Below are 12,727 nucleotides of genomic sequence, written 5' to 3'. Positions count from 1 at the left end.
GTTGCTCCCTGCCTTCCCTCTCCCCCCCTCCCTCAGGGGTTTGTTCGCTGTCTCGGAGCCTGCTGCTTTCCCTGTACGGTGACAGCAGCGATCTATGAAACACTGGGTGCACCCTCATGTCCTCTGGCAGTGCCAGCCTGTATGCCACCGGGTTGACCTGTTGCGTGACCGTGAAGGGGCCCAACCTTCTGGGCGCCAGCTTTTTGCATCGCCCTCTGATGGGAAGGCCCTCCGAGGACAACCAAACTTTGTCCCCCACCCTAATGACCTCCCCCGGTCGCCTGTGGCGATCTGCCCCCCTCTTGTACGCTTCCTTGGCTCTCTCCAAGTGTTCTCTGAGCTGCTGGTGCACCGTCTCCAGTTCCTCTGCCCAATCCTCAGCCTGTGGGCCCTCCTCCTCCTCCTCCCCCTCCCTCTCAGGGAAAGATCTGAGGTCACGCCCGTAATTGGCCTTAAAGGGCGACACCCCTGTGGAGACGTGCACCGCATTGTTGTAGGCAAATTCTGCCAGTGGCAGGCGATCCACCCAGTCCGTTTGCCTCTGGCTGACGTAGCATCTCAGGTACTGCTGCAGAATGGCGTTGACCCTCTCCGCCTGTCCATTGGTCTGCGGGTGTCTAGCCGTCGACAAGCTGACCTCCACCTGCAGGAGGTTCATGAGCCGCCGCCAGAACCTGGAAACAAATTGGCGGCCACGATCCGAAATAACCCTTAAGGGTAATCCATGCAGTCTGAATACGTGATCCACAAACAGTTTGGCTGTCTCTTCTGCCGAGACGGCCCGGCACACGGTATAAAGTGGCACATTTTGGACATGAGGTCCACCACCACCAACACTGCGGTCTTGCCCCTGGAAGAAGGCAGATCTGTGATGAAGTCCATGGACACCACTTCCCACGGCCTGTGTGGCGTGGCTAAGGGCTCCAGCAATCCCGGTGGCGCTGCTCTGACCACCTTTGCCCGCTGGCAGGTGTCACAGCCCCGTACATAGTCTCGAACATCTTCCCGCACCCCTGGCCACCAGAAGTGTCTCATGACTAGGTGAGTGGTTTTGTCCCTCCCAAAATGACCCGCCGTTGGGTTGTCGTGCATCTGCTTGAGGACCGTACGTCTAAGCTGGGTGGTGGGCAGGTACAGTGCACCCTTGTAGAAAAGCAGCCCCCTGCGTTCTGCAAAGTCTTTTGCCTGCTCCCCCCCCCCTTCTCAGTTCTCTGCAGATGCGGTTGGCAAATTCATCCGCTGCCGTCAGTGCTGTGAGTTCTGCCTCGCTCACCACTGCTGCTCCGCAGGACCATGCTGACGGGGGGAAAATGTGCCTGGGTGCCGGTGGCGCCTCCTCCTCCATGTATTCTGGCTTGCGGGAGAGGGCATCCGCCCTGACATTCTGCTCTCCCGGGATGTAGTGTATGGAGAAGTTGAAGTTCGAGAAGAACTCTGCCCACCGTATCTGCCGCTGGTTGAGCACCCTGGCAGTTCTCCAGAACTCCAGGTTCTTGTGGTCTGTGCACACCTGGATGGGGTGCTTGGCGCCCACCAGGAAGTGTCTCCAGTGCTGGAACGCAGCGTGGATCGCCAGAAGTTCCCGATCAAACACTGTGTAGTTTCGCTCTGGCTGAGTCAATTTCCTGGAGAAGAAGGCACAGGGTCTCCACTCTCGGTTGGCGTCCAGTTGCAACAAAATGGCGCCCACAGCTTTATCAGAAGCATCTGTCTCCACGCGTAGGGGCGCGTCCTGAACCACGTGGAACAGGTTCTGGTCTGAGGCGAACACCCTCTTGAGGCTTTCGAACGCTGCTTGCGCCTCTGGTGTCCACCTGAACTTCTGCTTGCCTCTCAGGCAGTCAGTGATGGGAGCCGTAACGCGAGAGAAGTTCTTGATGAACTTCCTGTAGAAGTTGGCGAAGCCTAGTAGGCGTTGGGCATCTTTGCGAGTCCTGGGGCTGTGCCAGTCCAGGATGGCCTGCACCTTGTCCTTGTCCATCGCCAGCCCCTTGTCTGACAGCTTGTAGCCCAGGAAGTCCACCTCCTTGGTGTGAAACTTGCACTTCTCCAGCTTCACATACAGGTGGTTCTCCTTCAGGCGCTGCAACACCTCCCTGACATCTTTCACGTGCTGCACTGGGTCGTTGGAGTAAATAAGGATGTCATCCAGGAAGACCAAGCATTTCCTGAAGAGGAGGGACCCCAGGACGTGGTGCATGAAGGCCTGGAAGCATGCTGAGCCCCCTTGCAACCCGAAGGGCATCACCAGATATTCAAAAGAGCCCAGAGGCGTGAACATCGTGGTTTTCCATTCATCGCCTTCCCGGATCCTGATCAAGTTGTACGCCCCCCTCAGGTCTAGCTTGGTGAAAATCTTGCCCCTGCGTGCCGCTGTCAGGAGATCATCCACTCTGGGCATGGGGAAAGCCACTGGCTCTGTCACTGAATTCAGTCGTCTAAAATCCACCACAAGACGGCGCTGTTGCGTGTCTTTCTTGTCCACCCAGAAGACCGGGCTGCCCCCTGCTGCCTTGCTTTCTCTGATGAACCCCCGCTTGAGGTTCTTGTCGATGAAAGCGCGCAGATCTTCCAGTTCCTGGTCTGACATGGCGTACAGCTTGGCTGGGGGTATAGTTGCCCCTGGCACCAGGTTGATCTGGCAGTCAAAAGGCCTGTGTGGGGGTAGGTGGTCGGACTCCGCTTCGCTGAAGACCTCCTGCAGGTCCCAGTACGGCTTGGGTATCGCTTCACCCCCTTTGACGTGCATGGTGGCCACCGTGGCTATCGGAGGCCCCTCCCCTGGTTGGTGCTGCATGCAATGTTCCAGGCAAAAGTCCGATCCAAAAGTGATGCATCTCTGGTGCCAACTTATGGAGGGGTCATGGCGCGCCAGCCAGCTCATGCCCAAAACGATGGGGGGGTCTGAGATGGTGGTGACGTTGAATGCCAGTGTCTCTGAGTGCCTTCCAACCGTCATTCTCATGGGGGGGGTTTGATGCGTGATGGCCCCTCCCAGCAGCTCTCTGCCGTCAATGGTTGCCACGTGCAGAGGAAAATCCAGCTGCAGAAGCTGGATCTGGTGCTCTTCTGCAAAGTTTCTCGAGAAGAAGTTCGCTGACGCCCCACTGTCAATTAGGGCGAGGACTGTCAGGGGATAGCCATTTGGAAGCGTGAGCGTCACTTCTAGAACCACTCCTGCTCTGGGAGGGGTGGGCTGGCTCTGCTCCTCTCTGTGCGGGTGGGTGGGCTGGGGCTGTTGTCTGCTGACTGTGCCTGGCTGCCGCCCCTTGTCTCCTGCAGCCAGGCTTTCCCGTTTCCCTGCTGTGGTGCTGCGTCAGTGGGGGAGGGCACAACCGTTCCCGCCTTTCCTTGCCACTCCCTGCGATGTGGGCAGTCTCTGACGAGATGCTGGGGGGAGTTGCAGAGAAAGCAATTCCCACCCCTTCCCTCCTTGCTTCTTGGCGCCGCTGGGGTTTGAAAAGCCCGCGCGCGCGCGCTATCAATCTGCATGGGTTCCTGGTCCTGACTGGCCCCAGGCGTGGCTTGAAAGGGTTGTTGGGGGAGTGGCTTCTCCTGCGACCGTGGGAACCAAGCCCGCTTTGCGCGCGTTGCTTGCTTGTCGCTCCACCGGGATTCCTGTCTCACCCCCACCGCCAGAGCCGCTTTGCTCAGCTGATCCATATTACTGGGCTTTGGACCTCTCGAGAGCTCATCCTTCACCTCCTCATGCAACCCCAAGTAGAACGCCGCTTGCATTGGGGGGGACTCAAGTTCCCACCCCAATCTGTGCACCAGCATGGTGAATTTCGCCCAATACGCGCGAACTGTCATATTTCCTTGGCGTAAATTATGAAGTTCCTCCTTAGTCTGATCCATATGACTATCGGACGAATACATCGTTTTCAAACCTTCTAGAAATAGTTTGACATTCTTCATGCAAGGATTCCTTGTTGCAATTAACGGTCTTAGCCACTCCCTGGCTGCCCCGGTAAGGTGCTCCACAATAAACGCTACCCTGTGCTCATCATCAGGGAACTCATCGTGGTGCAGCTCAAGAGCATACACAATCTCAGTCTCAAAGCCCTGAAATTCCCTCGGGTCTCCATTGAACTTGCTTACTAGGGTCCCGGCTCTCCTTCCTGGCAGCACTTGGACTTGGGGTGCCCCTCCCGCCTTGTTTTTCTCTGCATCCAGCTTGTTTTGGAGGTCTACCGCCACCGCCCTTAATTGCTGCTCTTTTTCCTGAAGCGCTCTCACCTGTTCCGCAAGTTGTAGCCGGTCGTCCTGGACCTTCTTAGTCTCCTCTTTAGCTGCCTTCAATTCCCCCTGCGCCTGCAGCGACAGCTGCTGCAGTTCTTGCTGGGCTTGCTCCGCGATCTGCCGCCATTTCTCCGCCTCTGACACGCTCATCCCGGCAACTCCAAAGTAGCCCAAAAAGGATTAGGAGGTTGCTGTCACAGTGGCCGGAGTGGACTACTTCAGAGTAACGACGCTACGCAGCTCTGCATTTTATTCTTTTATTGGTGCTGCGTATTTACAGTGCTCAAGTCATTGCTATTTACACGGAGTGATGTTGTCAGTCGGTTTCAGAACCTCCTAATGGCTTTTGGCGCGTCTTTCTCCAACACAAAAGCTTTGGCAGACCCATCCTCTTTCCCCTCCTCTTTCTGCGTAATTCCGGAGTTGGGGGGATGGGTCTCCCGCCCTTATTCGCCCCTTCCTGTCCCACCTGGGACCCTGGCTCCTCTACCTTGCCTGAGCCTCGGACACGACTTCCTGCTTCCCCACTGGAATCGGAACTCTCTCTGCTTCCCCCTGTGCTCGGGGATTGGCTTGAACTTAGGAGGGGAGGGACTTCGCGATATCCCCTGTCCCTCACAGCACGGGACAACCACAAATTCAAAAAGCAAATAAATAAATAAAATAAAAATGGGGGTGGGGATGATTTTGTTACTGTTCTCCGTCTTTCTTTTCAGCTTCAGAGTATTCCACATTAGTGGGAAGGTATATAAATAAACCTAATCTTGCATCTCCACTGTTTCATTTACAGATACATCTATGTGATGGGCATGCAGGAAAGAAACGAGAAGCTATTCTACAGGGTATTGCAAGATGATATTGAGCAATTAATGCCAATTGTTTATACACCAACAGTAGGCTTAGCGTGTTCCCAGTATGGACATATCTTTAGGAGGCCAAAGTAAGAACATTTTAATATTGTGTTTTTTATGCCTCAGTCAGTGAAGCTTGTCAGAATTTACAGTTGCTGTACCATGGTGACTCAGGAGCAGAAAAGCTGCTGTCTGTTTGCTTGCTTATGTTACTTGATAAAGCACCGTGTATATAGCATAAATAAACCAGGAGCCAGCAGCCAAATGATGGACTAATTTTGTTGAAATTGACACCTTAAATTTATCTACCATCACTTGCTGCCATTCTTAATATGCTTACCCTTTTCCTCAAGCCTTCCTCTCTCCTTCATCTATCTTTCCTTTAGATTTGTGTTTGGTATTCTATTGGCAAAACAGTGGCAGTTGTTGAACTCAGAGGGAGCAATAATAATAATAATAATAATAATAATAATAATACTGTTATTTACATCCCGTCCATCTGGCTGGGTTTCCCCAGCTACTCTGAGTGGCTTACAGCACATTAAAAATTGTTAAATATTAGACATTAAAAAATTCCCAATACAGGGTTGCCTTCAGATGTCTTGTAAAGGTTCTATAGTTACTTATTTCCTTAATATCTGATGGGCGGGCATTCCACAGGGCGGGTGCCGCTACTGAGAAGGCCCTCTGCCTGGTTCCCTGTAACCTCACTTCTCGCAATGAGGGAACTGCCAGAAGGCCCTCGGAGCTGGACCTCAGTGTCTGGGCACAATGATGGGGGTGGAGACGCTCCTTCAGGTATACTGCGCCGAGGCCGTTTAGGGCTTTAAAGGTCAGCACCAACACTTTGAATTGTGCTTGGAAACATACTGGGAGCCAATGTAGGTCTTTCAGGACCGGTGTCATATGGTCTCGGTGGCCACTCCAAGTCACCACGCTAGCTGCTGCATTCTGGATTAGTTGTAGTTTCAGAGTCCCCTTCAAAAACAGACATAGGCAAACACAGCCCTCCAGATGTTTTGGGACTCCAACTCCCATCATCCCTGCCCCATGCCCCATGTCCTGTTGCCCTGCTCTCTTTTGAGTCTGGAAACCTTAAAGAGAAACCAGCAGACCCTTTGTTTAATTTCCAAGCAAAGGGTCTGCTGGTTTCTCTTCAAGGTTTCCAGACTCAAAAGAGAGCAGGGCAATTAAAGGCACAGAAGCCCTGTCCTCTATTGAGTCTGGCAACCCTACTCACAGGTGACAAACATCTGCTTTGCCTTTTGTGCAGCTGTGAATTTCTGTTCACAGAGAATAGTGTGGAGAAGAGAATGTTAGTACTGGTCCCCCCCCCCCATCTTTCTCTCCCTGTTCAGTCCTATACTTGATCTAAACCCTAAGTACTTCTGTCAGCTTAGCTTGCTGATTTATGAAGTTCTGTCTAATTTCATTTCATGTGACAGATTGAAGTTGGGGTGGATTAATTTCACATTTTCCAAACTCCATAACCTTTAAATAGTACATTCCAAAATTCCAATCTAATATTCATTGTGTCTTCTTCTTCTTTTTCAAAGCACTATCTTTAGCTTGATTTATTAATTGAGAGGGTGCCCTTTGCTAAGCTCACACTGCAAAGGAAAGGAATGATTTGAATGCGTCAGTGAGCAACGTGTTTCTATTTTCTTGCAGAGGGTTATTCATTGCCATAACAGATAGGGGCCATATCAGATCCGTTGTGAATAACTGGCCAGAAAACGATGTGAAGGTACGCTGCATCCTCTTCCTCGTATGTGTGTATTTCTCTTAGTTCCAGCTTTGCTTTTACACCAATGGGGAAACTGGATAGACAAATACTAGGGGTTATTTGTCTTGCAGTCAGGGAATTTGTGTCATGCAAGAACTATGAATGCTGCACAGCCACCTTGTCCCATGTCTTGACGAACATGTGCTCCGCTTCTGGGTTTCTGAGTATGAAACTTAGGAATGCATGAAAACAGGACCATTTTTTGTGAGACCCATTGTGCTCACTCTTTGAGCCAAAGAACAACTAGACTGCACCAGGTTTGGGAAGACTGATTTGGGCAACTGTTTGCATCTCCTTGCTTCTCTACCATTGACAGAGCTTTCTAAAATGTGTATGCATTGTGGGAATGTTCAAGGAGGCAGGAAAGGATATATTGTTTATTAATATCCTTCATAACTTCTGCTAGCAAGTTCTGTAACTTAGCAGAGTTTTACATTCTCCTTTTAAACACACACCAGATAGCTGGTTGCAGGCTTGTGTAAACCTCTCAATATTAGGTTCCTGGTAAGTTCCCTTATATCCCTCTTAAAAGAATGAACATGCCACAATCTTTCGTAAAGTATGTAAAAGAAGTTTACTCACATCATCAGTTTACAGTTGTATTCCTGAAGGTAGACTTAGTTACAAAGTATATACATGTCAATCTGTCCCATATGGGGATATTTCCAGTGGGCTGAAAGCCAACAGAGCATTTCTAGCTAAAAAGAGCTGATCCAATGACGGAAGAAGTCAAAGAGAGAAGGTGTGCTGTGTGCCTTGTCCTTTTGTTACCTAGACAGGTAAGGTCACGCCCATCTCTAGTCACATGCAAGAGGAAGGATGCTCCAATTGCTCCATGCCAGGAGGAAACAGGAAGTTTTCGACTGGCTTGACCAAACATTCCCCCACATGTACTCTCTAAGAAAACAAGGAATGTTGTACTTGACTGCTACTTATGTATCACATTGCACATGCATGTCCACCTATTCCCCAATCCAAGGCAATCCAAGTCTAATCTTTTTTTTACTTGTGCAACCCCCACCTCTTCGCAATCTCAAAGTGACATCTCATCGTCCTCTCTTTTGCCTGTGGTTTAGTCAGGGTGCTGAGAAATTTTTTGGTTGCTCCCCCTAACCCCTGATCTAAGGGTTTCAGGATTCTCTGGGAAAGGGGAATAAACTGATTTAATAGTTAAGTCTATAGTGCAGCAAAATGTCGGGTACTCATAGTCGCCCTAACCTAATTAGGAAAATAATTGCTTCTTCGGCATAAATGTTCTTACCTACCAGAAAAGAAAAACTGTAGAGATTTATACTGTACTGCTTCTATCTTTTTACTCATGTCCCTGAGGTTAATTTCCCCCTTGTGCCTTCAAGGCTGTTGTCGTCACAGATGGAGAACGGATATTGGGTCTTGGTGATCTGGGTGTGTATGGGATGGGGATTCCTGTTGGCAAGCTCTGCTTATATACAGCATGTGCTGGAATACAACCCGACAAGTGCCTCCCCGTGTGTATTGATGTCGGCACAGACAATCAGGTAAGTTACAACATTTCCTTACCCCCTTTCCCGATACCAGTTTTGTATCGCTACGTTGCCCAGGCCTAGTGGGAGGTTTGGCCTTCCCTTTGTTTATGGGGTGTGGTTATTTAGACTTCCACATTTGGGTTTGCCACTTGGTGGACACAAAAAGCCCTAGCTTTTTCCAGTCAGGGATGTGGGTGGCGCTGTGGTCTAAACCACTGAGCCTCTTGGGCTTGCTGATCGGAAGGTCGGCGGTTGAAATCCCCGCGATGCGGTGAGCTCCCATTGCTCTGCCCCAGCTGCTGCCAACCTAGCAGTTTGAAAGCATGCCAGTGCAAGTAGATAAATAGGTACCACTGCGGTGGGAAGGTAAACAGCGTTTCCACGCGCTCTGGCACTTGTCATGGTCCTCCGTGCACCAGTAGCGGTTTAGCTACTTGATATCTGCTGCTAAAGTCCATGCTTCCTGGGAATGGCACAAAATAAGCAAGTCCTCTGTAGAGCAGGGTACTGCAGAATGATCTAAGCGCTTCCTTTAATGGCTTTTGTTCTTCGTTTTCCACAGACGCTTCTGCAGGACCCGTTTTATATGGGGCTCTACCAGAACCGAGACCGCTCTCAGCTGTACGATGAACTCATTGATGAGTTCATGGAAGCCATCGTAGACAGGTATGTGTTCCAATAATCCCAAACATCAACCCATGTTCCAAGTATATGAGGCAGCAATTGAGGAAACGCAGAGTCTTGGGGGGGACCAAGAAATCTTTGGATGGCTGTCAATGGTGGGGCTGGAAGAGCAAAGGTCAAAGGTCATGAGACCTTACATTGGGACATAAGGGCTGAGGGGCAAGCCTATGGAGGACTTTGGAGTTAAGGGCTAGGAGCTTGTGCTGCATCTGGGAGCAGGCAGGAAGCTGCTGTAGGGGTTTCAGGAGGGGCAAAGTGTGTATGTTGTTCTATAACAGAATTGCAGGTAAAGCCACAAAAGATAAATTTTCCCTGATCTGGACACACCTCTATTACTGCTGCTGCCAGTTATTATTGTTGCCATTGTTAACATCTGTACAGTGGTACCTCTACTTGCGAATTTAATGCGTTCCGAACGCACATCCGTAAGTTGAAAAAAATTGTAAGTCGAATCCCATAGGGATGAATTGGGAGAAAAAAAATTCATAAGTCGAAGCAACCCTATCTAAACCGCATCCAAGATGGCGGACGGAGCTCTGTTCGTAAGTAGAGTTATTCGTAAGTAGAGGTACCATTGTATAGTGCAACCCTTCCCCATTGTGGTGCCTTCCAGATGTTTTGGACAGCAGCTCTGATCAGCCTTAGCCAAACAAGCCCAGTGGCCAGAGGTGATAGCAACTGGAGTCCAAAACATCTGGGACGTATCAGGGTGCGGAAAGGTGGCATGGCACTTTCAGCTGCTCAAAAGTGCTTCGTGTTTGTTATCTAGTTGTAAATCTGTAAGTCAGTATTCGCTTCTGCCCATTTTGCAAATGTGTGTGTCAGGAGGGGGTGGGACTCTGACTGAGAGGGAGAAGCTTGCTGAAGGCCATTTATTGAATTTATGGCAGAGGCAAGATTCAAACCTGGGGCTTTCCAGTTTGCAGCTTGGTTTCTTGGCCGCTACCCCAGAACAGCTCTTGTAGCACATCAGCAGCTGTGGCTCTTTGAGAGCACCTCTGGATTGCATGCAGAAGCTTCCATGTTCATTCCTTAGTATCTTCAGTTAAAATGAAAATTAGTGAGAAGGACTCTGAACAGCCTGAAGGGTAGCAGCTACTCAAGGGAACCAGTGTGGTATAGTGGTTAGAGTGTCAGTCTAGGACAGGCATCCCCAAACTTCGGCCCTCCAGATGTTTTGGACTACAATTCCCATCTTCCCCGACCACTGGTCCTGCTAGCTAGGGATCATGGGAGTTGTAGGCCAAAACATCTGGAGGGCCGCAGTTTGGGGATGCCTGGTCTAGGACCTCAGAGACCAGAATTCAAATCCCCACTCGGACATGAACTGAAGTTTTCTCTCAGCCAGACCTAACTGACAGGGTGGTTGTGAGGATAAAATGGCAGGGGGGGAGGGTGGCATATGTGTCACCTTGAGCTCCTTAGAGGGAAAGTGGGATATTATTGTAATAATAAGTAAAAAATAAGGAAGGCTATAGTTAGCTAGATTAACCAACCAACTCACTATAAAGTAACTAAGTTAAGAAGCGAATCAGCAGCTTAGATTTACAAAGGTTTTCTTGCCTGGTTTCCTTACATGGCAAGATTCTTACATGGCTGTTTCCAAGTCATGTACAAACATGCACGAAGTATTAAAACATATGCCCTTTGCAGCACAGCTATTGACTCCGTATTTCTCACTCTGCCCTCTAGGTATGGCCAAAACACCCTCATTCAGTTTGAAGACTTTGGCAACCACAACGCTTTCCGCTTTTTGAGGAAATACAGAGAGAAATATTGTACCTTCAATGATGATATACAGGGTAAATCACCCCTTTTGGGTATTTGTTTTGATGACATTTTGCTGGCTGCATTTGTAGACGCCTCTTCTATTCCAGCCCTTTTCAGCAAGGTCTGTTCCTTTCATAGGGACAGCTTCGGTGGCCTTAGCTGGGTTGTTGGCAGCGCAGAAAGTTCTTGGTAAACCAATTACAGAGCACCAGATCTTGTTCCTTGGTGCAGGAGAGGTGAGTTGTGCTTTCGAGCGAGGCATGTAGTTCTTTCACAGCTTTGTTGCAATGACCAAACGCAGTAAGGGATTACAGAAAGCTTTGCACATATAAATATTGGCCTGTTTCACACGACACACCAAGCCAAACTGTGGCTTAGCACACACTCACAAGTATTCCTGGAGAAGTGATCGCTGCTGTCTTGCTCCTGGTCCTCCTATGTTTTTTTTAAACTCTTAAATAATGTTCAAAATTGGGGCTCGTCTTATACACGGATACATCACCACCACCACCCCATTTTCTTAAATCGGAGTCGCCAAAAATAGTCGTATACATGAATAAATACAGTATTTCCCCAGCAGTTCTCTTATTTATCAGGCTGCCCTTGGAATTGCAAATCTCATCGTCATGGCTATGGTGGAAAGCGGTCTTTCTCCAGAAAAAGCTTATAAGAAAATATGGATGTTCGACAAATACGGCTTATTGGTTCAGGTGAGGGCTGGGGTTTGGTTGGGCACAATCCTATTGCTCTACTCTTGCCACCACCACCACCCCGTCCTGCCAACTCTCAATAATTCTTTATTTTTAAAATGTCCAGGGTCGGGAACAAACAGTTGATGCCAACCAAGAGTCCTTTACTCACGCAGCCCCAGACCAGGTGCCAAAGACCTTCTTAGAAGCAGTGAATGTGCTTCAGCCTTCGGCCATCATTGGTGAGTGTTGCAGACTCTTCTCATATCAGGTTAGCAGCCCAGTAATAATAATACTAGTGCTTTCAGGAAGGGATTTTAATGTCAAGTGGATTCCCAAAGGAGGCTATGTGGTTACTGAGCACAGGACCTGCAAGAATTACATTTTCCACGGTGACTGGCCTTTGTGTGCTTGTACTGTCAACCGAGTGTGAAATGGACACCTGTGTGAACACTCATTAAGGTAAAAGGTAAAGGTAAAGGACCCCTGGACGGTTAATTCCAGTCAAAGGCGACTATGGGGTTGTGGCGCTCATCTCGCTTTCAGATCAAGGGAACTGGCGTTTGTCCACAGACAGCTTTCTGGGTCGTGTTGCCAGCAGGACTAAACCGCTTATGGCACAACGGGACACGGTGACGGAAACCAGAGCGCATGGAAATGTCGTTTGCCTTCCCGCCACAGCGGTACCTATTTATCTACCTGCCCTGGCCTGCTTTCGAACTGCTAGGTTGGCAGGAGCTAGGACAGAGAAATGGGAGCTCACCCCGTTGCAGGGATTCAAACTGCCGACCTTCTGATTGGCAAGCCCAAGAGGCTCAGTGGTTTAGACCACAGCGCCACCCGCGTCCCAACTGCACACTCGGTATAGGTGTGTTGGTCATCCTGTGCCCTGCTATTCCCGATAAAGCAGAACTGAGCCTTATCCTCCATAAATTTATCAGCGGCTGCTAGTACTAATGGCTAGATACTGCCTTCAGGGTTAGAGGTAGCCTTCCCTGCTTAATGGCTTCCCGTAGGCATTTGGTTGAATATTTCTGGGCCCAATTCATGTTGGTGCTTAAAGCCCTAAGAGGTGTAGGCCACAAATATCTGAAAGACCGCTTCCTTCCCTACAGTTCCTCTTGGATATTAAGATCAACAGAGGAGGCCCTCTAGATAGTTCCTCCACCATCAGAACCTTGCCGGGACGGGGGCATTCTC

At 49.7% G+C, this 12,727-nt stretch overlaps 1 protein-coding gene across 1 annotated transcript in view; it reads left to right on the top strand.

Annotated features, from left to right (window-relative positions):
- The window catches only part of ME2 (malic enzyme 2), a 47,269-nt gene that overhangs the window by 27,063 nt on the left and 7,479 nt on the right, over positions 1–12,727 (top strand). Inside the window, exons 4-11 of the mRNA XM_035100715.2 lie at positions 5,033–5,182; positions 6,765–6,840; positions 8,235–8,396; positions 8,947–9,050; positions 10,761–10,870; positions 10,977–11,074; positions 11,435–11,548; positions 11,655–11,769. Coding sequence (XP_034956606.1) covers positions 5,033–5,182; positions 6,765–6,840; positions 8,235–8,396; positions 8,947–9,050; positions 10,761–10,870; positions 10,977–11,074; positions 11,435–11,548; positions 11,655–11,769 — 929 coding nt within the window. The remainder of the gene's footprint in view (positions 1–5,032; positions 5,183–6,764; positions 6,841–8,234; positions 8,397–8,946; positions 9,051–10,760; positions 10,871–10,976; positions 11,075–11,434; positions 11,549–11,654; positions 11,770–12,727) is intronic.

This window comes from Zootoca vivipara, chromosome 11 (assembly GCF_963506605.1).
Source record: "Zootoca vivipara chromosome 11, rZooViv1.1, whole genome shotgun sequence".
In the NCBI taxonomy this organism is placed as follows: domain Eukaryota; kingdom Metazoa; phylum Chordata; class Lepidosauria; order Squamata; family Lacertidae; genus Zootoca; species Zootoca vivipara.
Note: the sequence above shows the minus strand (reverse complement) of the source record. Positions and strands in the feature narration are given on the sequence as shown.